Genomic DNA, 26,521 nt, shown 5'->3' with positions numbered 1-26,521 from the left:
GAGTAATTGTTCCGGTACCCCGCCCGGGAACGGTTCAGAGGTTTCTACTCAAACCTCTTCCTAGTCCCCAAGAAGGACGGTTCCTTCCGACCCATCCTGGATCTCAAGCTTCTCAACAAGCATGTTCAGGTGTGGCACTTTCGCATGGAATCTCTGCGATCGGTCATTGCCTCAATGACCCAGGGAGATTTTCTAGCATCCATCGACATCAGAGATGCCTATCTGCATGTGCCAGTTGCAGTTTCTCACCAGCGTTGGCTACGTTTTGCAATCGGGGAGGAACATTTCCAATTCGTGGCTCTCCCCTTCGGGTTAGCCACGGCCCCTCGTGTATTCACCAAGGTCATGGCAGCAGTGGTTGCGGTTCTGCACCTCCAGGGGTTGGGAGTGATCCCTTACCTGGACGACCTTCTAGTCAAGGCTTCATCCAGTGCAGACTGTCAGCGGAGCGTCTCGCTCACTCTCGCCACGCTTGTTCATTTCGGGTGGCTTGTCAATCTGCCCAAGTCCACTCTGACTCCGACCCAGAAACTTACATACCTAGGGATGCAATTCGAGACTCTGCCGGCACTTGTGAAGCTGCCCTTAGTCAAACAGCAGTCCCTTCTTCTGGCGGTGCGTTCTCTGTTGAAGCCCCGCCATCATTCCATCAGGCACCTCATGCAGGTGCTGGGTCAGATGGTGGCGTCAATGGAAGCGGTTCCCTTTGCCCAGTTCCATCTGCGTCCTCTGCAGCTGGACATTCTCCGCCTTTGGGACAAGCGGACCTCTTCTTTGCACAGGCTAGTGGCTCTGTCGCCACAGACCAGGAGCTCTCTTCAGTGGTGGCTTCGGCCCCTCTCTCTGTTTCAGGGACGCTCCTTCCTGACCCCGTCCTGGGTGATTCTCACCACGGACGCCAGTCTCTCCGACTGGGGAGCAGTATTTCTCCACCACCGAGCACAGGGCACTTGGACTCCGTCCGAATCAGCCCTCTCGATCAATGTGCTGGAAATCAGGGCTGTACTCCTAGCTCTCGTAGCCTTTCACCACCTGTTGGCGGGCAAGCACATTCGAGTCCAGTCGGACAACGCGACAGCAGTTGCCTACATCAATCACCAGGGCGGGACTCGCAGCCGCCTGGTGATGTTGGAGGTTCAACGCATCCTTCAGTGGACAGAGGACTCCAAGTCCACCATATCCGCAGTCCACATCCCAGGCGTAGAAAACTGGGAGGCAGATTATCTCAGCCGTCAAACCGTGGACAGCGGCGAGTGGGCCCTGCATCCGGCAGTGTTCCGGTCAATCTGCCGCAAGTGGGGCACTCCGGAAGTGGATCTAATGGCATCCCGGCACAACAACAAGGTCCCGGTTTACGTGGCTCGCTCCCACGATCCTCAGGCCTTGGCAGCGGACGCGCTGGTTCAAGATTGGTCCCAGTTCCGTCTGGCCTACGTGTTTCCCCCTCTAGCTCTCTTGCCCAGGGTCGAGGGCCGTCGGGTCATAATCATTGCTCCAGACTGGCCCAGGCGAGCTTGGTACCCAGACCTGCTCCGTCTGTCCGTAGAAATGCCGTGGCATCTCCCGGACCGCCCAGACCTTCTCTCTCAAGGTCCGTTTTTCCGCCAGAATTCTGCGGCTCTCAGATTGACGGCGTGGCTCTTGAGTCCTGGATCCTGACGGCTTCAGGCATTCCTTCCGAGGTCATCTCCACTATGACTCAGGCTCGGAAGTCTTCCTCGGCCAGGATTTACCACAGGACTTGGAGGATTTTCCTGTCCTGGTGTCGCTCTTCCGGCCATGCTCCTTGGCCGTTTTCTTTGCCGACCATCCTGTCCTTTCTACAGTCCGGTCTGCAGCTAGGACTATCCCTCAATTCCCTCAAGGGACAGGTCTCGGCTCTGTCAGTCTTGTTCCAGCGGCGTATCGCCCGACTGGCTCAGGTGCGCACCTTCATGCAGGGCGCATCTCACATCATTCCTCCTTACCGGCGGCCTTTGGATCCCTGGGACCTTAATCTGGTCCTCACGGCCTTACAGAAACCCCCCTTTGAGCCTCTTAGGGAGGTTTCTTTGTTTCGACTTTCACAGAAAGTGGTCTTTCTGGTGGCCATAACTTCTCTCAGGAGAGTCTCTGATTTGGCTGCGCTTTCTTCGGAGTCACCCTTTTTGGTTTTTCACCAAGACAAGGTGGTTCTCCGTCCGACTCCGGACTTTCTCCCTAAGGTGGTGTCTCCTTTCCACCTTAACCAGGACATTTCATTGCCTTCCCTTTGTCCGGCCCCTGTACATCGCTTTGAGAAAGCGTTGCATACCTTGGATTTGGTGCGGGCGCTCCGGATCTATGTGTCACGCACCGCTGCCCTTAGGCGGTGCACCTCTCTTTTTGTGCTAACCACGGGTCAGCGCAAGGGTCTCTCGGCTTCTAAACCGACCCTAGCTCGTTGGATTAGGTCGGCCATATCCGATGCCTACCAATGTTCTCAGGTGCCTCCACCGCCAGGGATTAAGGCGCACTCGACCAGAGCTGTCGGTGCCTCCTGGGCTTTCAGGCACCAGGCTACGGCCCAGCAAGTCTGTCAGGCTGCCACTTGGTCTAGTCTGCACACTTTTTCGAAGCACTACCAAGTGCATGCTCATGCTTCGGCAGATGCGAGCTTGGGCAGACGCATCCTTCAGGCGGCTGTCGCCCATTTGTGAAGTTAGGTTTTGCCTACTTCTCAGTTTCTGTTTATTTCCCACCCATGGACTGCTTTGAGACGTCCCATGGTCTGGGTCTCCCATAAGGAACGATGAAGAAAAAGAGAATTTTGTTTACTTACCGTAAATTCTTTTTCTTATAGTTCCGACATGGGAGACCCAGCACCCTCCCTGTTGCCTGTTGGCAGTTCTTGTTCCGTGTGTTTTTCACCGGCTGTTGTTGTAGACAGAGGTTCCGGTTATTCCGGGTTTTACTCTATCTCTACTTATGGGTGGATGTCCTCCTTCAGCTTTTGCACTAAACTGGTTGGATTTGTCATCCGGGGGGTGTATATGCTCGGAGGGAGGAGCTACACTTTTAGTGTAGTACTTTGTGTGTCCTCCGGAGGCAGAAGCTATACACCCCATGGTCTGGGTCTCCCTTGTCGGAACTATAAGAAAAAGAATTTACGGTAAGTAAACAAAATTCTCTTTTTTTTTTTTTGTTTTGTTTTTTTTGCGAGACGAGTTGTACTTTTAAATGAAACCATAAGTTCTACCATATAGTGTACTGGAAAACAGCAAAACAAATTTCAAGTGCGAAAAAAGTGCACTATTGTTTTTGGGATATTTTATTCGTTTCACTATATGGTAAAACTGATGTGTCGTTGTGATGCCTCAAGTTCGTAGACACCAAACATGTATAGGTTTACTTTCTTCATCGTTCCTTATGGGAGACCCAGACCATGGGTGTATAGCTTCTGCCTCCGGAGGACACACAAAGTACTACACTAAAAGTGTAGCTCCTCCCTCCGAGCATATACACTCCCCGGATGACAAATCCAACCAGTTCAATGCTTTGTGTTCAGGAGGTCACACACACACATGCATCCTCTGAATTTTGATTTTTGATTTCAAAGATTTGGAAGAAAAGCGGGTCCAATCTGGACTCCCGGCATGTCCCTTCTCACCCCACTGTGTCGGCGGTGCTGTTAAGGTTGATTTTACAAGGCTGGAGCCTTCACATGCCGCGCTCCTTCACCATCCCCTGAGGCTCTGGCTTGAAGTGGGAGCCATCACGGTTCTCACTGCTTTGCAGGAGACCGGTCTCCATCCGCAGCCCTTTTCAGGATCCTGCCGGACGGAGCGTTTACCCCCCAGGGACCTGGCACCTGCTTCTCACAAGCTAAGTACTGAGACGTTATTACCACAGACAGTGGTCTTTCCAGGGGTCCCTTGTACTTTATATATTGGGGAGAGTGTGTTATATGACTGTGTTAACATTTTCCGGCCGGTTCTCCAGTTTCCACTGGAGAACCGCGCCGATGGTGCCTGCACGCTGGCCGCATGTTTAAATCCAGGCCCCGGCTTCGCCTGAGGCCTAGTTTTGATTCTCTACCCCTGCATGTCAGTCAGTGCATTGGGACAGTGTGGCTCCGCCCAGCGGCTGTTCAGCACAGGGAACGGACACTCCTCACTGAGGAAAGATTCCCTCCCCTGTATACCTCATTTGCCCTCCAGATCCTGCTCTCAGAGTAGGCCCCGCCCCCTCTCCTCGCTCCGGCGCCATTTTCTCAGCGTTCTCAATGTCTGCATAACCACATTGTGACAAATGGGGGCCTGGGCTGGGGGATCTGGAGGGCACAGAGATGTCCCTATGTTAAACGGTCTGACAAGCCACAACCTCCGGTTGTGCAGCTGCTTATATACTCTGTTTATATACTCTGCTGGGGGTCATTCTGGACAGAGCCCCCACTTCTGCAGCATGTCTCACATCAGAGCAAGGCTGCAAGGCTGTTCTTATTATGCACTGCTGTAGGCTCGTACTGCCTGTACCGAGCACTTAACCACATTGTGATGCCTGCTCTAACATAGGGGTGCCTCAGCCTGGAGGCTCATCCCCAGTGGTCCCTCCGGCTGCTCCGGCTCCGGTGGCTGATCCCCCGGTTTGGGCAGAATCCCTCTCTCCAGGGGACAGCTGTCCCGGACACTGCTGAGCATGCATCAGCCCCCTTCTCAGGGCGCTTCTGCTGCTACGGCTCGCTCAGCAAAGCTCACAGAGATTCTTCATCTGGTCTCAGTCCCCGTCCTCCTAAAATGGAGTCGCAGGGTCCCCTTTCCTTCCTCGTCCCGCAGCTCTGATTCACGAGCTGACTCGCAGGACGAGGAGGATGCTTTTACTAGGGGCTCGGACGCTACTTCATGTACATTGATCTGTCCGAAGGTGACGCAGATGCTAATGATTTGATTGCGTCCATTATATTTGTACTGGACCTCAATCAGCCTGTATCAGGGGAGTATCCCTCTCTGGCAGAAAGGCATCAGTATACCTTAAGAGAACAAGGAGTGTGTTCCTTAACCACTCCAGTTTGTCAGCCCACTGTGACCAAGCCCAGAGCCTGTCCTGACAGACGCTTCCCAAAGCGTGGTTCTGATGACTGTTTCCCCCTTCCACCAGTGGTGGTCAAGGAGTGGGCTCATTCACCAAGGGTGGACCCTCCGGTGTCTAGGCTTTCAGCCCGGACAGTTGTATCAGTGGCTGACGGCTCCTCTCTAAGGATCCCACTGTCCACCAGGTTGTCCTTCTGGCCAAATCTATATATGAGGCGGCAGGGGCCTCGTTCTCCCCATCTTTTGCAGCAGTGCGGGCTCTCAAAGCCATCTCTGCTTCTCTGGAGGAGATGCATCCCCTCACCTAGGGACTTTATGCCCGAAATGGTTGCCTTAACTTCCAGGCTTCAGTCTTTTCATCCTATGCCATGTCTGCCATGCTGGAGACACTCACCGCACTGCGGTGGCCTCGGCTACTTCCCTCGCTATCCGCAGGCTCCTGTGGCTTCGAGAGTGGAAGGCAGATGCTTCTTAAGAAGTTCCTTGCTGGGTTCCCTTTGCTGGGACCAGTCTATTCGGTGAACAACTGGATGAAATTATTACGGAAGTTTTTTGGCAGGAAGAGTACTTCCATGCCACAAACCCAGGAAACCTGTCCAGGGCAGGAACCAGTCGAGGTTTCGTTCCTTTCGTTCCTCTATCTGGTCGTCCTCTAAGCCCTCGGCCTCGTCCACTAACTCAGCCAAGGTCCGTAAACCAACTGGCGCATGAAGCCGCGTCCTCAGAGTTCCGCAGGAGCTGCTGCCACCAAGGCAGCCTCCTCTTGATTATCTGGCCGCGCCAGCAACGTCCTTTGGTCGGTGGCAGGCTCTCCCACTTGGGTGACGTGTGGTTTCAACACGTCTTCGATCAGTGGGTGTGGGTTACCATCTCCCACGGCTACAGAATAGAATTCTATCCAGCCCGCCAAACAGATTTTTTCTGTCAACTCCCCCCTGCTCCAAGGCCGCCGCCTTCTCACAGGCCGTGGCATTCTTGCAGGCCAATGGAGTAATTGTACCAGTTCCCGACTGGGAACGGTTCTGAGATTTCTACTCAAATCTCTTCCTAGTCCCCGAAAAGGACGGTGCTTTCCGACCTGGATCTCAAGCTTCTCAACAAGCATGTCAGGTGCGGCATTTTTGCATGGAATCTCTGCGATCAGTCAATGACCCAAGGAGATTTCTTAGCATCCATCGACATCAGAGATGTCTTTCTGCTTGTGCCAACCGCAGTTTCACACCAGCGTTGGCTACGTTTTGTAATCGGAGAGGAACATTTCCAATTCGTGGCTCTCCCCTTCGGGTTAGCCACGGCCCCTCGTGTATTCACAAGGTCATGGCAGCAGTGGTTGCGGTTCTGCACCTCCAGGGGTTGGTAGTGATTCCTTTCCTGGACGACCTTCTAGCAAGGCTTCATCCAGTGCAGACTGTCAGCGGAGTGTCTCGCTCACTCTCAGCGGAGTGTCTCGCTCACTCTCATCACGCTTGCAAGTCCACTCTGACTCCGACCCAGGACCTTGCGTCCCTAGGGATGCAATTCGAGACTCTGCTGGCACTTGTGAAGCTGCCCTTAGTCAAACAGCAGTCCCTTCATCTGGCGGTTCGCTCTCTGCTGAGGCTCCGCCGTCATTCCATCAGGTGCTGGGTCAGATGGTGGCGTCAATGGAAGCGGTTCCCTTTGCCAGTTCCATCTGCGTCCCCTGCAGCTGGACATTCTCCGCTGTTGGGACAAGCGGACCTCTTCCTTGCACAGGCTGGTGGCTCTGTCGCCACAGACCAGGAGCTCTTTAGTGGTGGCTTCGGCCCCTCTCTCTGTCCCAGGGACGCTCCTTTCTGGCCCCGTCCTGGGTGATTCTCACCACGGATGCCAGTCTATCCGGCTGGGGAGCAGTGTTTCTCCACCACCGAGCACAGGGCACTTGGACTCCGTCCGAATCAGCCCTCTCGATCAATGTGCTGGAAATCAGGGCTGTACTCCTAGCTCTCGTAGTTTTTCACCACCTGTCGGTGGGCAAGCACATTCGAGTCCAGTCAGACAACGCGACAGCAGTTGCCTACATCAATCACCAAGGCGGGACTCGCAGCCGCCTAGCAATGTTGGAAGTTCAACGTATCCTTCAGTGGACGGAGGACTCCAAGTCCACCATATCCGCAGTCCACATCCCAGGCGTTGAAAACTGGGAGGCAGATTATCTTAGCCGTCAAACCGTGGACAGCGGCGAGTGGGCCCTGCATCCGGCAGTTTTCCGGGCAATCTGCCGCAGGCGGGGCACTCCGGAAGTGGATCTAATGGCATCCCGGCACAACAACAAGGTCCCGGTTTACGTGGCTCGCTCCCATGATCCTCAGGCCTTGGCAGCGGACGCGCTGGTTCAAGATTGGTCTCAGTTCCGTCTGGCCTACGTGTTTCCCCCTAACTCTCTTGCCCAGAGTCCTGCGCAAGATCAGAATGGAGGGCCGTCGGGTCGTACTCATCGCCCCAGACTGGCCCAGGCGAGCTTGGTTCCCAGACCTGCTCCGTCTGTCCGTAGAGGTGCCGTGGCATCTCCCGGACCGGCCAGACCTTCTCTCACAGGGTCCGTTTTTCCGCCAGAATTCTGCGGCTCTCAGATTGACGGCGTGGCTCTTGAGCCCTGAATCCTTACGGCTTCAGGCATTCCTTCCGAGGTCATCTTCACTATGACTCAGGCTCGGAAGTCTTCCTCGGCCAGGATTTACCACAGGACTTGGAGAATTTTCCTGTCCTGGTGTCGTTCTTCCGGCCATGCCCCTTGGCCGTTTTTACTTGCCGACCATCCTGTCCTTTCTACAGTCCGGTCTGCAGCTAGGACTGTCCCTCAATTCCCTCAAGGGACAGGTCTCTGCTCTGTCAGCGTTGCTCCAGCGGCGTATCGCCCGGCTGGCCCAGGTGCGCACCTTTATGCAGGGCGCATCTCACATCATTCCGCCTTACCGGCGGCCTCTGCATCCCTGAGACCTTAATCTGGTCCTCACGGCCTTACAGAAACCCCCCTTTGAGCCTCTTAGGGAGGTTTCGTTGTTTCGTCTTTCACAGAAAAGTGTTTTTTCTGGTGGCCATAATTTCTCTCAGGAGAGTCTCTGATTTGACTGTGCTCTCTTCGGAGTCACCCTTTTTGGTTTTTTTCACCAAGACAAGGTGGTTCTCCGTCCGACTCCGGGCCTTCTCCCTAAGGTGTTGTCTCCTTTCCACCTTAACCAGGACATTTCATTGTCTTCCCTTTGTTCGGCCCCTGTGCATCGCTTTGAGAAAGCGTTGCATGCTTTAGATTTGAGACACAAGAACATTGAACCAAGGCACATCTCGCATCAAAAGTCAACGCCACTCCATATGGCACATAATATTAAGAAGAAGAAAAAATGGAGCTTACAAGGCTATTGTTGCAAAAATATCCAAATTTTTATTATACAAAATTCATATTATATTAAAATCGTTACGATCAGTATAGAAAAGGTACATATACGGTGCTTACATAGAGAAAAAGGTGAATTACCACACATAAATGGGAGAGCAAAGGTGATAACACCCCAAATAAGCATGAAGGGACAAAGGGTCATAAGTGAATATAGATGGCTGGCTAGTGACTATGGCGTCTCTGTCTTGATAATAACCATAATTCTATGTAGCCCAATCAGCATAGATCTATAAGGCAGGACAGAGATTTGCCAAATATCAAGCTAAACATGACAAAAAGTCACAGAATGACCAACAAGTATGGCGCCCTCACCCTGGCTGGACACATAAAGTAGTGTAGCCAAATCGGCATATGTCCGTTTTATGCCGGATAGGGATCGCCGGAAAAAAGCCAGTCACATGAAAAAGACCCTAAGAACCCATAACTTACACATGGTTAAGAAGAGGGGCAAGCACCAGAGCGTCCCAGGACAGTGCCACGAGCCTTCCTACGCGCGTTTCGCACGGATTACATCTGCTGGCTTCCCTGATGAAGCCAGCAGATGTAATCCGTGCGAAACGCGCGTAGGAAGGCTCGTGGCACTGTCCTGGGACGCTCTGGTGCTTGCCCCTCTTCTTAACCATGTGTAAGTTATGGGTTCTTAGGGTCTTTTTCATGTGACTGGCTTTTTTCCGGCGATCCCTATCCGGCATAAAACGGACATATGCCGATTTGGCTACACTACTTTATGTGTCCAGCCAGGGTGAGGGCGCCATACTTGTTGGTCATTCTGTGACTTTTTGTCATGTTTAGCTTGATATTTGGCAAATCTCTGTCCTGCCTTATAGATCTATGCTGATTGGGCTACATAGAATTATGGTTATTATCAAGACAGAGACGCCATAGTCACTAGCCAGCCATCTATATTCACTTATGACCCTTTGTCCCTTCATGCTTATTTGGGGTGTTATCACCTTTGCTCTCCCATTTATGTGTGGTAATTCACCTTTTTCTCTATGTAAGCACCGTATATGTACCTTTTCTATACTGATCGTAACGATTTTAATATAATATGAATTTTGTATAATAAAAATTTGGATATTTTTGCAACAATAGCCTTGTAAGCTCCATTTTTTCTTCTTCTTAATATTATGCTTTAGATTTGGTGCGGACGCTCCGGATCTATGTGTCACGCACCGCTGTTCTTAGGCGGTGCACCTCTCTTTTTGTGCTGACCACAGGTCAGCGCAAGGGTCTCTCGGCTTCTAAACCGACCCTAGCTCGTTGGATTAGGTCGGCCATATCCGATGCCTCCCCCGCCGGGGATTAAGGCGCACTCGACCAGAGCTGTCGGTGCCTCTTGGGCTACGGCTCAGCAGGTCTGTCTGGCTGCCACTTGGTCTGGGTCTCCCATGTCGGAACTATAAGAAAAAGAATTTACGGTAAGTAAACAAAATTCTCTTTTTTATCTAAGGAGTTAACAAAAAAATCAGAAGTTTCTCCAAAAAAGTAGCGCACTTTTTGTGCCATTTGCCACAACCCATAGCATTCTCATTTTTCGGGATTTGGGGCTCAGTGACGGCTTATTTTTTGTGTCTCGAGCTGACGACTTTCATTGGTACTATTTTTGTGCAAATGATACGTATAGTTCTCGTGTTATTGCATTTTGTACAAAATTAGCGACAACCAAAAAAACAATTTTGGTGGTTGGAATTTTTTTGACGCTACGCTGTTTACCAATGAGGTTAATTGATTATATATTTTGATAGATCAGGCATTTCTGAATGCAGCATTCACCACGTGTGTACATTTTTTATTTTGTTAACCCTGTAATTTTCAACAGGGCGAATGGGGGTGATTTGAACTTCTTGGTTTTTAATTTTTTTATTATTTTTTTTTTTAGTTTTTAAAAACTTTTTTATTTTTATTTTACTAGTCCCCCTAGGGGACTATAAGGATCAGCAGTCTGATTGCAGTTATGATCAGGAGAAAAGAACAAGCACAGTTGAGACCAGGAGAAATGCTGCTCTTTTCTAACAGCCAGCGCTCTGCCAATTGTAAGAGGAAGTGAGTCATTTTAGCGACAGGAGTCATGACATGACACCCCCCCCTCCCCGCATGCTACCATGACAACCATCGGCTCCCCGTGATCACGTCACATGGCTTCCGATGGTGGTGGATAAGTGCGAGTTACCCAATGCGGGTATTTAAATCGCGCTGTCACATTTTGACAGCGCAATTTAATGGGTTTACAGGCGTAGGTGGATTGCGGATCCACCTACACCTGCGAGGCACATATGTCTGTTGTACAAATCAGCAAACATGTGCGGAGATTGCCACAGGTTCACCGCAGCAGCTGGCAGTGATTACTACTTCATGATTTAGAACGTACGGGTACGTTCTCAGTCGTGAAGCGGTTAAAGAAGCCCTCCCATTAAGTTTTTGTTTTGTTTTTTTTAATAAATGTGTGTATATGCCATGTAACATAGTATATGTTAATATACTCTTTCTGGGACTCGCGGGCATAGTGCTGCGACCTGGATGTAACTTTTACAGTATAAGTCTATAGAGTGTCAGAACGAGGTATCATAGACTTAAGTTGTAAGAGACTTTTAGTTCACATAGCACATAGAGTGACCCTGATAGTCTGAAGAGGCTGACGTCACTAAGAAGAGGAATGGAGCGGTGTTGGTCATCAGAGAGAGTAGCGGTAGGTGAGTATATTACCACGCAGACATTTAATTAATGAAAACTCAATGGGACGGCTTCTTTAACGTCAGTGTCTTCATAGTAATTATCACCAGAAAAGAGTGTACAAATGAGGAACTGGAAGACAAATAGATCTGCAGATTGTGTCAGCAGTCTTGCTACAATCTGACATTTACACCATACGGAGTGCATATTCTTTATACAGTGGTTTGTTCCTTCTTTTAATGATGGTAGGATATTGTTGTTTGCATGCTATCCATGTGATTGTATGTTATGGCTCCTTCCATGAAACACACTGCTGTATAACACTTTTGTATGATTTGATATCCAGGAGCTGAACCGACTGAGGAAAGCCGCCCTTGCATTTGGATTCCTGGATTTATTAAAGGGAGTGTCTGATATGTTGGATAGAGAGTGCACTCTGCTGCCAGACACCGCACATCCAGATGCCGCCTTCCAGCTGTCACATGCAGCAGCACAGCTTAAACTTGCCAGCACCGGCAGCTCTGATCATGCTGCGTATGACCATAACATTGTACCTCTGCAAACAGACTTCTCAGGACGAGGGTCTGATAGGATGTGAGACTTTGTACTTGTGTTATTTAGTGAAGATATAGCATCACAGTGCAGCTTGTGCTGACATCTTACACTCCATGAGTGAAGAACATATTGTCACACAACAGAAGGAAGATAATACTGGATTGCAAAAGGCTATTATGCCTAAGAAGGGACAATGTGGTCATAACTATTGTGTTACGTAAGGATTAGAAGAAGAAATGTGCAGATTTTGTGTATATGAGCAACAGAAAGACTTGAACATAATTTTGATTGTACATAATTATACAGATATTTACAACTCGGCTGGTGACGACAGATCACAACAGTAATGCTTCCTTCCCAAAATGATGTTTTTATCACCTTACCATTCCAGTTATCCCAGTAAACACCAGAACATGAAAATAAGAGTACTGGACTGGTAGGACTGGACTATTTGCTAATGGAAGATTAGTAGAGTTGAGTGAGTACCTAACTGTTCGTACTCGCTATACTCATAACAAGTACTGTCTAATACTCGCGTATTCATTCCGAATAGTGTCTGCAATGCAAGTCAATGGGGAAAACTCGCAAAGTAACGAGTAACCCAAATGCCATACTTTTCATGCGGAATTCTGGTTACTCCTTACTTTGCGAGTTTTGCCCATTGACTTGCATTGCACACACTATTCGGAATGAATACATGAGTATTAGACAGTATTTGTTATGAGTATAGAGAGTATGAATAGTTAGGTACTCGCTCAACTCTAAAGATTGGTATTGTACATTAAAGGGAACCTGTCACCAGATTTGGGACCTATAAGCTGCGGCCACCACTAGTGGGCTCTTATATACAGCGTGTTAAAATGTGTATATAAGAGCGCAGGCCGCTGTGAGAACAAACACTTTTTTTTCATAATATTTATATTATATATCAGGGCAGATCAAAGTATTGTAGTGCGCCTGTGCAGGACCTCCGTGCCGGTGAGTGTGACTGACGTGGACGCGTCATGCACACAGGCTTCAGAAGACTGAGGAGCAAGATGGCCGAGAGAGGAGGCGCCGCCCACCGGGCCAACCAGCACCGAGGTGACCGGTTTAGGTGAGTATTATAAACTGTTTTCTATGTTCTCACAGCAGCCTGCGCACTTATATACACATTCTAACATGCTGTATATAAGAGCCCGCTGGTGGTGGCCGCAGCGTATAGGCCATAAAACTGGTGACAGGTTCCCTTTAATGGCAGGCTAGAAAATCCACACCATATAGAAAGTGACTTGTATTTTACTGATTGTACAGAAGGACCATTTTCCACTTAAGTGTTGCTGTGGGCGAGTAGCCATTCTTTATTTGTTCGGGATTGTCTTTATCACAGGTGCTGTGTGTACGTTTTTTCTTGAATATTACCAGTTCCCTCCTTGTTTTTAATGTCTTCATTTCTTGATGAATATTGATTGCTATGACCTAGCAACATGAAATAATAGAGGGATAAAGGATATAAAACTCACATCTTTCCATTTTTGTTTTCACTTAGTAAAATGCATTAAGTGGCAGGCCCCTGAGGTTTGTGGTCGGTGGTCTTACACACTCTTTTCTCACCAACCTAAGGGAGAACAGCCGTGTTAAATTTTAGTGGAGAAATTCTATCCTAAGATACGCAGTATAATTGGTATATGACGGTTATTCCTCTTGCTACGGCCCCCTTCACACGTCCATTTTCATACGTACGGGAGACACAAACCTACGCAGACCCATTAAAATCAATGAGTCTGTGCACACATCCGTGTTTTTTCACAGACGTGTGTCCGTGTGGTGAAAACGCTTGTCCGTGTGTTCCGTATAGACACAAGTCTGTTTTTCTCCAGCAGCACTGATGTCACACGGACCACACACTGATGTGATCTGTGTGACACGTACCGGAAAAAACACGTGTCTTTGAAATAAAATTTATTTTTTATACTCGCCTGTCTCTGGCGCTGCTGTCACTTGCTTCCAGACCGCTTATCATGCTGATGAATATTCACTGCACCACAGACCCGGAAGCAGCAGCGCCGGAGACAGATGAGTAAAAAGTTCCTGATCTCCGTGTGCCAAAATCACGGCACACGGATATCCGTACGCACCTTCAACACGGATAATGAAAAACGTACATTTTTATCACAGACGTGTGAAGGGGGCTTTACACATGCTTGGCTAAGATAAGTTCATGTCAATGTAAAGGTTCAAAGAAAACGTATAGATCTGCCCACGCTTGACCATTCTAGAATTGCATTAGGTAATACAGTTTTTATGGTACCAGTTTGATACAGTTTTGTGCCATTCAGTAAAAAATGTAAGATTTTTCAACATTTGTGTTTTTAATTTTTTTTATAAACATTGGAGTCTGAAGTTGAAGTTAGCGGCATGCATCCAACGAGGCATCTGCCGGATGTATATGTTGTTTTGTTTCCCTCAATGTTTCTTGAATATTTCACACTACACATCTAAGCGTATAGCCACATGATAAGTATTTTCTGTGTTTTTTACCTGTGCAGTTTTACCACAAAAACTGAACGATTCCTAAAGTATCATACACCAGTTGCTTACGTTTTCCATGCAGATTTGAAGCGGTTTCAAATTGGCAACATGTCAATTCTTTCAACATTTCTTCATTGTTCCTTATGGGAGACCCAGACCATGGGTGTATCGCTTCTGCCTCCGGAGGACACACAAAGTACTACACTCAAACGTGTAGCTCCTCCCTCCGGGCTATATACACCCCCTGGATGACAATCTAACCAGTTCAATACTTTGTGTTTCAGGAGGTCACACACACACATGCATTCTCTGATTTTTAATTTTTAAGATTTCTCCATCGTTTCATTGGGGGACACAGGACCATGGGTTATGCTGCTGTCACTAGGAGGCTGACACTAAGTAAACAGAAAAAGTTAGCTCCTCCCCAGCAGTATAACCCCTGAGCCAGAGGCGGACTCAATCAGTTTTTTGCTTAGTGTCGTAGGAGGCTGATGTGGGCCGACTGGGCCCTCTTCAGCCACTTGATTTTTTGCGTATATATTTTTTCATTTTTCTCTCGGCGACGCTCGTCGCTCTCATCTGTTGGAATTCTCTTTTTCTGCAGGTATTGTTTCTCTACCTCAGCTCTCGCAGCCCGTGTGGGTACCACTCCCCTGGGTCGCAGAAGCTTGAGTTGTCGGGCCCTCTCCCCCGTCCAATTCCACGGTACCACTCCCGGGTTGGCACGCGGGGCTAATCCTTCCTGGGCACCTCCTATTCACCCTGCGGTATCACCCCAAAGGGTGCAAGGGGCATACAGCAGGGACTGGACCTCGCAGCGCGTCTGGATGATGATGGGGCCCGCAGCGCTGCTTCACTACAGGGGGCTCCCTGCCCCCACCGGCGTCCACCTCCCTGCCTGCCTGCCTGCCTGCCTCATTTTTCTGCGGTCCGCAGCCAGTCCTCCGGTGTGCGGAGCACACGGACACAGGTGCAGAGCTTCACGCCTGCACACTGGCAGAGGCTACGCCGCCGACCAGGTAGGACACCCCCTCCTACCTTCCCCCAGGCGGTTACAAAATATAGGCCCCGGTCCGGGCCTACTCACCGGGCGCCGCGGCCACGTCCTCTTCCAGCGCTGGAATCCACACAGACGGCCGGTGCACGGACGTCGCCGCCGCCCCCACAGGTAGAACCGCCGGTTTCTACATTACCCTGCGCTGGCTGCTTCTATTTAGGCTCCGGCCTGGGCCTAGTCACCGGACGCCCTGGGCCGCATCGGGCGACAGAGCGCACGCACTGCCGACATCCGGTCTTCGCAGCTGCGCCACAGCCACCGTTCGCTGGCAGGACAGCCGGCCGGTACCTTCCATGCTCCGGCAGCCTTCAAAATTTAGGCCCCGGCTTCGGCCTTGTCCCCAGCGTCCTAGGCCCGCCTCCTGCCGCAGCGCGATTGGCCGCCGGCCGCTCGGTCTCCACCCTCCTCCCAGCCCCAGGCATCACAGGGGGGGGCGGTGGAGGTTTTTTCCCGCTCTCCTCGCCCCCCCCCCCCCCCCCCCCCACCTCCAGCCTCCTCAGCATCCATTTTAAAAAAAAAAAAAAAAGAGACTGATTATAGCAGTTCCCCTAGTCTGCGGATTGCTGAGGCTACAGCAACCCTCATATGGGGGAAAAGTAGCCAACATTAGCCACGTTCTCTGAACGGTAGTGGTTGTTTCTGTTTCTTTCGTCATGGGCTCAGTTTATTTCAATATGTAAATGTAGACATATATATACAGTCAGGGCCAGAAATATTTGGACAGTGACACAAGTTTTGTTATTTTAGCTGTTTACAAAAACATGTTCAGAAATACAATTATATATATAATATGGGCTGAAAGTGCACACTCCCAGCTGCAATATGAGAGTTTTCACATCCAAATCGGAGAAAGGGTTTAGGAATCATAGCTCTGTAATGCATAGCCTCCTCTTTTTCAAGGGATCAAAAGTAATTGGACAAGGGACTCTAAGGGCTGCAATTAACTCTGAAGGCGTCTCCCTCGTTAACCTGTAATCAATGAAGTAGTTAAAAGGTCTGGGGTTGATTACAGGTGTGTGGTTTTGCATTTGGAAGCTGTTGCTGTGACCAGACAACATGCGGTCTAAGGAACTCTCAATTGAGGTGAAGCAGAACATCCTGAGGCTGAAAAAAAGAAAAAATCCATCAGAGAGATAGCAGACATGCTTGGAGTAGCAAAATCAACAGTCGGGTACATTCTGAGAAAAAAGGAATTGACTGGTGAGCTTGGGAACTCAAAAAGGCCTGGGCGTCCACGGATGACAACAATGGTGGATGATCGCCGCATACTTTCTTTGGTGAAGAAGAACCCGTTCACAACATCAACTGAAGTCCAGAACACTCTCAGTGAAGTAGGTGTATCTGTCTCTAAGTCAACAGTAAAGAGAAGACTCCATGAAAGTAAATACAAAGGGTTCACATCTAGATGCAAACCATTCATCAATTCCAAAAATAGACAGGCCAGAGTTAAATTTGCTGAAAAACACCTCATGAAGCCAGCTCAGTTCTGGAAAAGTATTCTATGGACAGATGAGACAAAGATCAACCTGTACCAGAATGATGGGAAGAAAAAAGTTTGGAGAAGAAAGGGAACGGCACATGATTCAAGGCACACCACATCCTCTGTAAAACATGGTGGAGGCAACGTGATGGCATGGGCATGCATGGCTTTCAATGGCACTGGGTCACTTGTGTTTATTGATGACATAACAGCAGACAAGAGTAGCCGGATGAATTTTGAAGTGTACCGGGATATACTTTCAGCTCAGATTCAGCCAAATGCCGCAAAGTTGATCGGACGGCGCTTCATAGTACAGATGGACAATAACCCCAAGCATACAGCCAAAGCTACCCAGGAGTTCATGAGTGCAAAAAAGTGGAACATTCTGCAATGGCCAAGTCAATCACCAGATCTTAACCCAATTGAGCATGCATTTCACTTGCTCAAATCCAGACTTAAGACGGAAAGACCCACAAACAAGCAAGACCTGAAGGCTGCGGCTGTAAAGGCCTGGCAAAGCATTAGGAAGGAGGAAACCCAGCGTTTGGTGATGTCCATGGGTTCCAGACTTAAGGCAGTGATTGCCTCCAAAGGATTCGCAACAAAATATTGAAAATAAAAATATTTTGTTTGGGTTTGGTTTATTTGTCCAATTACTTTTGACCTCCTAAAATGTGGAGTGTTTGTAAAGAAATGTGTACAATTCCTACAATTTCTATCAGATATTTTTGTTCAAACCTTCAAATTAAACGTTACAATCTGCACTTGAATTCTGTTGTAGAGGTTTCATTTCAAATCCAATGTGGTGGCATGCAGAGCCCAACTCGCGAAAATTGTGTCACTGTCCAAATATTTCTGGACTTAACTGTATATGTATATTAACTCTTACGAGCTCTTATTCGGGTTCTTGGTTTGCATAAGAGGTACAGTTGGTTTAGGGCTGTTCTCTCAGTTGTGAATTACCCCGAACGTTGTCACATTAGTGCTTCCAGCTTCCGCGGGCCCTGGCACTGCACGCACTGGTATCCCGCACCGGCAGGCGGGTTGGCGCCCTCTCTCAGACCCCGCATCCCCGTGCTGACGTCCCTCGGGTGGGTGCGCATGCGCTGCGTCCCCGGGCCGTCGCTCTGCCGTAACCATCCGCAAGACTGGCGCATTCCCCCCGGGGAGTTGGGTCCCGTACTAGGGAACTTTTCCTCTGCCCAAGGCGGACCCGCCAGGTCTCGTCTTCTGCGCCCCCAGGGTTCACCTTACTCCCCAGGTCCAGACTGCCTCTCCTCTGGTAGCCTTTCGACCTCTCGGGGATGGCCCAGGCGTTTCCACCTCTGCTGGACTTCGAGCAGGAGTACCGGGATGTTTGGCGCATGACTAATAGCCGGGTAAGGATGGTGAGTCAAGCCTTAAAGGTACGGACAGTCCTTCTCTACGTGCACGCACCGGGGGAGGTGAGTCCCGTACCAGGGACCTCACCCGCTGCTCGAAGCGTACCCGCCAGGTCTCGCCTTCGGCGCCTCCCCCTGGTTCTTCCTTCATTCCCAGGTCCAAAGCTCCCGCTCGTCCAAAAGCCTTCCGACCTCTCTGGTGATGACCCAGACGTACCACCTCTGCTGGATTCCGAGCAAGCGCCGATGTTCGGCGCATGACGATTAGCCTGGAAGAAACGGTGAGTCAGACCATAAGGCCACGGATAGTTCTCTTCTCCTGTCTGAGCACACAGGTCTCCTTTAAGACTTTTCTAGAGGACCCATGATGTTTGTCAGTGGACATCCAATAGTTCGCAGAGCTACTGCTCCTTCACAGACATCAGCCAGACTGGACGTTACCAGCGGTAAGTCTTGTTATTGTCTTTATTCATTCTCCAAGGGGCTCCGGAGAGAAGGGGCATGCCCCCCTGCGATCGACCCGCCAGGTTGCCTCTTGGCTTATCATCCCTAAGGTGACGTCTCTCAGGGACTCCACGGACTCCCTACGCAGAGGACTACATTCCATCTCTGCCGATCAGAACTGGTTGACATCTTCGGTAAGTACCTTCTCATCATAGCCCTGGCACTTTACCAGCTTCACGGCCTGAGCCTATAGCAGCAGTGTGACCACCCGTCGAGGCCTCTGCCTCAGGAGCTGGATCGCGGAGGCGACATCTAAAGAGTCGCTGACCTTCCTTCCGCCTTTAGGTGAACGTCCCTTCGGACATAGGTTAGTCCAGTGGATCCCCTAGACTACGTGAGGGAAGTGTACATCTCTCCCTAGGCTACGTGAGGGAAGAGCACATCTCTTCCCAGCATCGGCCCAGACGCTCAGGATCGTCGCCTTCACCGCTCGGCTCCTGTCCGTTCAAGCCGCAACCGTCAGGGCGCCTCTATCTCTCATCGTCATTTCTCGCTACTAGGGCAGCTGCTCCACCGGTTGGAGTCCTTTCAGATCCCGGCCCGGTAGATCATCCCCTTAGGCATGTTTTTCGAGACCGCCATAGGGAAGTTACTCTTCACGCAGGAGTAGTTTTCCTTCCCCGCACCAAGTCGGGTTCGGTAGGCGAGTCCGCAGCGGCTGGGGGAGGTGATAGCGGTGGTACACTTACCGGTGTTCATCCTTGCCCTTCCAGAGGTCCCCACTGAAGAACGGAGATAAGTAGCTTCCGTCTGCCCCGGGGGATCCGCCTTTCCCTTCCTAGTGGTCCAGCTTTCGTGTCCGGTCCCTGGGAAGATCCCCTCTCCGTCTCCTCTGGAGAATAGCATCAGCCATTACCAGTCTCCTATGCTAGGGTGGGCTTGTCCACTTTTCCACAGCACGATCCCGAGGAACACCCCTTATGTGTGGTCTCCCCTTCAGCATTCCAGGATTTCAGATCCATCCGGTTAGACTGGTTACGTTTTCTTCACTGGGGCGAGGTTGTTCCGGTCAGGTTCCAGTCGGACCATGCCACAGCGGTGGCGTGCATCATCCACCAGGGAGGCGCAGGAAGTGTCGTGAAAAAGGAAGAGGTCAAGAAGATCTTGCTCTGGGCCGGATCTCGCGCTCTCTAATCTCAGCAGTTCACATCCCTACCGTGGACGTTTGGACGGCCGTTTTTTCTCAGCAGGAGGGGCCTCGCCTAGGCAGAATGGCTCCTCAACAGGGAAGTCTCCAGCCAGATCTACGACGAAGGAAGACCTCCAGTCGTGGTCCTATTGGCCCCCCGATCCAGCTTTCTAGTCAACGGCGCGTCTAGGGTGCCCCCTTTTCTGCGCTAGGTGACGACGCCCTCGCCCGGCTGTGAGGCCGGTTCATTTATTCATTTTCTTGGGCATCTGCCTACGGCTTCCCATAATCTCGAGCTTCTCAAGAGGGACCAAGGCAGAGGGTGGCTATGGAGGGGCCCAGGCGAGCATAGTTCACAGAAGTCACTCAATCCACTCGCAGAGGCCCTGTGGCGCTTTCCAGACCGTCCAGTTCTTCCGTGTCGAGCCCTCTCTGCCACCAAGACTTAGAAGCCCTAAGTTTCCCGACCTTAAGAGCGGATCCCGGGTTCTTGCTCGCACAGGCCGGTTGGCAAGAAGGATGCAGACAATGTTGGAGACCGGGAAGCCGGTTCCCTCGAAAATGTATTACCACACGTGTGGAGTTCCTCCGGGGTGTAAAGAGCACATCTTCTTTCCTCTCTCTCTCGCTCCTTTCCTGCACTACTGCCATGCTGACAGTCAGATCTGGATGCGGCTTTCTAGCGCGTCCCTCTAGGGGCCTGGTGTCGACGCGGTCATTTCAGTTCAGAGGCTTATCACTTCTCGTCCCACGACCAAGGTGTTTCACGCAGAGAAGCGTCCATCTGGCTCGGCGGCATCGCCGTCCACTAGTAACGTGGGACCTTAATCTAGCGATGGGTTCACCTCACGGCTCTCGGTTTGAGCTTTTCTGAGGGCTTCTTACTCCCACATGTTTGGATAGGTGGGCTCCTCGTGGCCGTCTCCTTGTCTCAAGGGGCATCAGGGCGGACAGCTCTCTCTTGTTGCCTTTGTTCCCCCCCCTTTTTTCCAGGTCCAGCAGTAGGGCAAGGGGGGTGCTCCGGCCACTACCCTCCCTTCGGTCCAAGGCAGCCCGCCTTCCTTCCAGATAAGGTGTTTGGGGTTTCGGGTTCGGTTCTAGTACCTTCTCTCAGCCTGAAAAGAGCCTAGTTCGTTCCTGTACGGGTACGAGCCCTCAGTAGGTTGTGCCCTCAGGACCGCACTTTTCGGTCTACTCCGACAGTCAGTTCATCTTTTCAGGACAGTTCATCTTTTCATCCGGTCCCAGGAGGCGCATGCCGGCGCCCAGGGCTAAGATTTCCATAGGGATCCTTCCGTCATAGGTGAAGCCTATCGCATGGAAAACGGACCTCCGCCGTTTTTTCTACCGTCCAAGGAGAGTCTCTTGGATGATTGGACTACAGACGTTGACGGACCGAGGTCTGCCGGGCCTCCTCCTGGTCTAGTAGGCAGACCTTTACTAGTTCCTATCAGGTCACACCCAAGCTTTGGCAGTGGCCAGTCTTGCCGTTATCTTTGCGGGCGGCAGTAGCACACCTGTAACAAGGTAGGTAATTGTAGGTCTGGGTCAAGCCCGACAGGAGGTAGCGGTTTCCTACCGATCTCCGGTGATGGTTCTCTTCCCACCCAGGGACTGCTTTTGGACATCCCATGGTCCTGTGTCCCCCAATGAAACGATGGAGAAAGATAGATAGATTTTTGTGTACTCACCGTAAAATCTCTTTCTCTGAGTCTTCATTGGGGGACACAGCACCCACCCTGCTTGTGTTTTTTGGGTTACATTTTACCGGTCTGTTGCCTCAGTGGCCATATTCCCAGGCCATTGGTCGCACGTCTATTTGGTTATAGTTTTTTCCTTGTTTTATTCAGGATTGTTTGGTTCTCCTCCTACTGCTTGTGCACTAAACTGATTGAGTCCGCCTCTGGCTCAGGGGTTATACTGCTGGGGAGGAGCTAACTTTTTCTGTTTACTTAGTGTCAGCCTCCTAGTGACAGCAGCATAACCCATGGTCCTGTGTCCCCCAATGAAGACTCAGAGAAAGAGATTTTACGGTGAGTACACAAAAATCTATCTTTTTGATTTCAAAGATATGGAAGAAAAGCGGGTCCAGTCTGGACTCCCGGCATGTCCCTTCTCACCCCACTGTGTCGGCGGTGCTGTTAAGGTTGACTTTACAAGGCTGGAGCCTTCACATGCCGCGCTCCTTCACCATCCTCTGAGGCTCTGGCTTGAAGTGAGAGCCATCACGGTCCTCTCTGCCTTGCAGGAGACCGGTCTCCATCCGCAGCCCTGTCAGGTTCCTGTCGGACGGAGCGCTCACCCCTCCCAGGGACATGGTCCTGCGTCTCAAAAGCTAAGTATTGAGACGTTTTTCAGGGGTCCCGGGTACATTTATTGTGGGGAGAGTGTGTTTTGTCACTTTGCTGTGATTTACGGCCGGTTCTCTGGGTTTTTCCTGAGAACCGCGCCGAGGGTGCCTGCTCGTTGGCCGCATGTAAAAATCTAGGCCCCGGCTTCAGTTGTGGCCTAGTTTCGGTTTCAGCTTCCCCTGCATGTCATTCATGCAGGGGAATAGTGTGGCGCCGCCCACCGGCCGTTCAGCAGAGGGGAGGACACTCCTCTCTGAGGAGATGTTTCCCTCCCCTGTATCTCTCCTTGGCCCTCCGGTTTCCCGCTTTTGGGCTAATCCCCGCCCCCCCTCCTCACTCCAGCACCATTTTATCAGCATTCTCACACTGATCGGCGCTGGCTGCTGCAGCTCTGCATCCTGGAAAGCAGAAGCTTCACTGGGGGTCCGAGCTGTGGAATCCGGAGGGCACACACGGTCTGGTAAGCCACAACCTCTGGTTGTGGGCTTTATTATACACTCTTAGGGGGTCATTCTACAGGAGTGTATTCTTACTGCAGAGTCTCCACCTCAGCAGCATGTCTGTCACTAGGAGCAAGTCTGCTAAGCTGTACGCTATATGCACTGCATGTAAGCTGATTCTGCCAGAACCGAGCACATATCTACATTGTGATGCCTGCTCTAACATGGTGGTGCCTCAGCCTGGAGCCTCTTCAGGGGTCCCTCCGGCTGCTCCGGCCCCGGTGGCTGAACCCCCGGCTTGGGTAACATCTTTTTCCAGAGCTATTTCCCAGTCTTTTGCCGACTCCATGGGACAGCTGTCCCGGACTCTGCTGACCATGCATCAGCCCCCTTCTCAGGGCGCCTCTGCTGCTCCGAGCTCTGCAGAGCTCTCAGAGCATGTTTTAGGACCCCGTCCTCCTAAACGGAGACGCAGGGACCCTTCTCCTTCCTTGTCCCACGGCTCTGATTCACAAGCTGAATTGCAGGGCGAGGAGGATACTTTTACTGTGGGCTCAGACGCTACCTCTATGTACCCCATTGACTTATCTGAGGGTGATGCGGATGTTAGTGACTTGATTGCATCCATTAACTCCGTACTGAACCTCAATCCCCCAGTGTCAGAGGAACAAGCCTCTCTGGTAGAAATACACCAGTTTACCTCTCCTAGGAGAGCTAGGAGTACGTTTTTTAACCACTCCAGTTTTCAGGCCACTGTTACCAAGCCCAGGGCCTGTCCTGACAAACGCTTCCCAAAGCGTAGTTCTGATGACCGTTTTCCCTTTCCACCAGAGGTGGTTAAGGAGTGGGCTCAGTCCCCAAAGGTAGACCCTCCGGTGTCTAGAATCTCAGCCCGGACAGTCGTATCTGTGGCCGATGGCACCTCTCTTAAGGATCCCACTGACCGCCAGGTTGACCTTCTGGCCAAATCTGTATATGAGGCGGCAGGAGCCTCGTTCTCCCCGTCTTTTGCAGCAGTGTGGGCTCTTAAGGCAGTCTCTGCCTCTCTGGCGGAGATACATTCCCTCGCCAGGGACTCTATACCCGAGATAGTTGCCTTAACTTCCCAGGTTTCGGCTTTTTCATCCTACGCCATGTCTGCCATTCTGGAGGCTTCTCACCGCACGGCGGTGGCTTCCGCTAATTCTCTCGCGATCCGCAGGATTTTGTGGCTTCGAGAGTGGAAAGCAGATGCTTCTTCTAAGAAGTACCTTGCTGGGCTCCCCTTTGCTGGGTCCCGGCTGTTCGGTGAACAACTGGATGAAATTATTAAGGAAGCTACTGGCGGGAAGAGTACTTCCTTGCCACAAACTAAAACCAGGAAACCTTCCCAGGGCAGGAACCAGTCGAGGTTTCGTTCCTTTCGTTCCTCTAACTGGTCATCCTCTAAGCCCTCAGCCTCGTCCACTAACTCAGCCAAGGATCGTAAACCCAACTGGCGCGCGAAGCCGCGTCCTCAGAAGAACGGAGGAGCAGCTGCCACTAAGGCAGCCTCCTCTTGACTATCTGGCTGCGCCAGCAACGTCCTTGGTCGGTGGCAGGCTCTCCCACTTTGGCGACGTGTGGTTTCAGCACGTCTCCGATCAGTGGGTGCGGGATATCATCTCCCACGGCTACAGGATAGAATTTTCTTCCAGCCCGCCAAACAGATTTTTTCTGTCCATTCCCCCCTGCTCCAAAGCCGCCGCCTTCTCACAGGCCGTGGCATCCTTACAGGCCAACGGTGTAATTGTTCCGGTTCCCGCCCGGGAACGGTTCAGAGGTTTTTACTCAAACCTCTTCCTAGTCCCCAAGAAGGACGGTTCCTTCCGGCCCATCCTGGATCTCAAGCTTCTCAACAAGCATGTTCAGGTGCGGCGCTTTCGCATGGAATCTCTGAGATCGGTCATTGCCTCAATGACCCAAGGAGATTTTCTAGCATCCATCGACATCAGGGATGCCTATCTGCATGTGCCTATTGCGGTTTCCCACCAACGTTGGCTACGCTTTACAGTCGGAGAGGAACATTTCCAATTCGTGGCTCTCCCCTTCGGGTTAGCCACGGCCCCTCGTGTTTTCTTCATCGTTCCTTATGGGAGACCCAAACCATGGGTGTATAGCTTCTGCCTCCGGAGGACACACAAAGTACTACACTCAAAACGTGTAGCTCCTCCCTCCGGGCTATATACACCCCCTGGATGACAATCTAACCAGTTCAATGCTTTGTGTTCAGGAGGTCACACACACATGCATTTTCTGATTTTTCATTTTTAAGATTTTTGATTGCAAAGATATGGAAGAAAAGCGGGTCCAGTCTGGACTCCCGGCATGTCCCTTCTCACCCCATTGTGTCGGCGGTGCTGTTAAGGTTGACTTTACAAGGCTGGAGCCTTCACATGCCGCGCTCCTTCACCATCCCTCGGGCTCTGGCTTGAAGTGGGAGCCATCTCGGTCCTCTCTGCCTTGCAGGAGACCGGTCTGCATCCGCAGCCCTGTCAGGTTCCTGCCGGACGGAGTGTTTACCCTCTTCCCAGGGACTTGGCCCTGCGTCTCAAAAGCTAAGTATTGAGACGTTTCTCAGGGGTCCCGCGCACATTTATTATGGGGAGAGTGTGTTTTGTAACTCTGCTGTGTTTTCCGGCCGGTTCTCTAGGTTTTTCCTGAGAACCGCGCCGAGGGTGCCTGCTCGTCGGCCGCATGTAAAAATCTAGGCCCCGGCTTCAGTCGCGGCCTAGTTTCGGTTTCATTCCCTCTGCATGTCAGTTTTTGCAGGGGAGTAGTGCGGCGCCGCCCACCGGCGTTCAGCAGAGGGGAGGACACTCCTCTCTGAGGAGATGTTTCCCTCCCCTGTATCTCTCCTTGGCCTTCCAGATTCCCGCTCTTGGGCTAATCCCCGCCCCCCCTCCTCTCTCCAGCGCCATTTTCTCAGCGTCCTCACACTGATCGGCGCTGGCTGCTGCTGCTGCTGCATACACTGGGGGTCTGAGCTGTGGAATCCGGAGGGCACACAGAAAGCGGTCTGGTAAGCCACAACCTCTGGTTGTGGGCTTTATTATACACTCTCAGGGGGTCATTCTATTGGAGTGTATTATTTACTGCAGAGCCTCCACCTCAGCAGCATGTCTCTCACTAGGAGCAAGGCTGCAAAGCTGTACGCTATATGCACTGCATGTAAGCTCATATTGCCTGAACCGAGCACATACCCACATTGTGATGCCTGTTCTAACATGGTGGTGCCTCAGCCTGGAGCCTCTTCAGGGGTCCCCCCGGCCGCTCCGGCCCCGGTGGCTGAACCCCCGACTTGGGTAGCATCTTTTTCCAGTGCTATTTCCCAGTCTTTTGCCGACTCTATGGGACAGCTGTCCCGAACTCTGCTGACCATGCATCAGCCCCCTTCTCAGGGTGCCTCTGCTGCTCCGAGCTCTGCAGAGCTCTCAGAACATGTTTTAGGACCCCGTCCCCCTAAACGGAGACGCAGGGACCCTTCTCCTTCCTCGTCCCACGGCTCTGATTCACGAGCTGAGGTGCAGGGCGAGGAGGATACTTTTACTGTGGGCTCAGACGCTACCTCTATGTACCCCATTGACTTATCTGAGGGTGATGTGGATGTTAGTGATTTGATTGCATCCATTAACTCCGTACTGAACCTTAATCCACCAATGTCAGAGGAACATGCCTCTCTGATAGAGATTCACCAGTTTACCTCTCCTAAGAGAGCTAGGAGTACGTTTTTTAACCACTCCAGCTTTCAGTCCACTGTTACCAAACCCAGGGCCTGTCCTGACAAACGCTTTCCAAAGCGTAGTTCTGATGACCGTTTTCCCTTTCCACCTGAGGTGGTTAAGGAGTGGGCTCAGTCCCCAAAGGTGGACCCTCCGGTGTCTAGAATCTCAGCCCGGACAGTCGTTTCTGTGGCCGATGGCACCTCTCTTAAGGATCCCACTGACCGCCAGGTTGA

At 51.2% G+C, this 26,521-nt stretch overlaps 1 protein-coding gene across 1 annotated transcript in view; it reads left to right on the top strand.

The window, feature by feature from the left end:
* INTS14 (integrator complex subunit 14) overlaps window positions 1-12,206 on the top strand; it is a 44,643-nt gene extending 32,437 nt beyond the window's left edge. Inside the window, exon 12 of the mRNA XM_075342857.1 lies at window positions 11,483-12,206. Coding sequence (XP_075198972.1) covers window positions 11,483-11,734 — 252 coding nt within the window. The 3' untranslated portion in view covers window positions 11,735-12,206. The remainder of the gene's footprint in view (window positions 1-11,482) is intronic.
* Window positions 12,207-26,521: the final 14,315 nt, after the last annotated feature.

This window comes from Anomaloglossus baeobatrachus, chromosome 4, assembly GCF_048569485.1.
Source record: "Anomaloglossus baeobatrachus isolate aAnoBae1 chromosome 4, aAnoBae1.hap1, whole genome shotgun sequence".
Taxonomy (NCBI): Eukaryota; Metazoa; Chordata; class Amphibia; order Anura; family Aromobatidae; genus Anomaloglossus; species Anomaloglossus baeobatrachus.
Note: the sequence above shows the minus strand (reverse complement) of the source record. Positions and strands in the feature narration are given on the sequence as shown.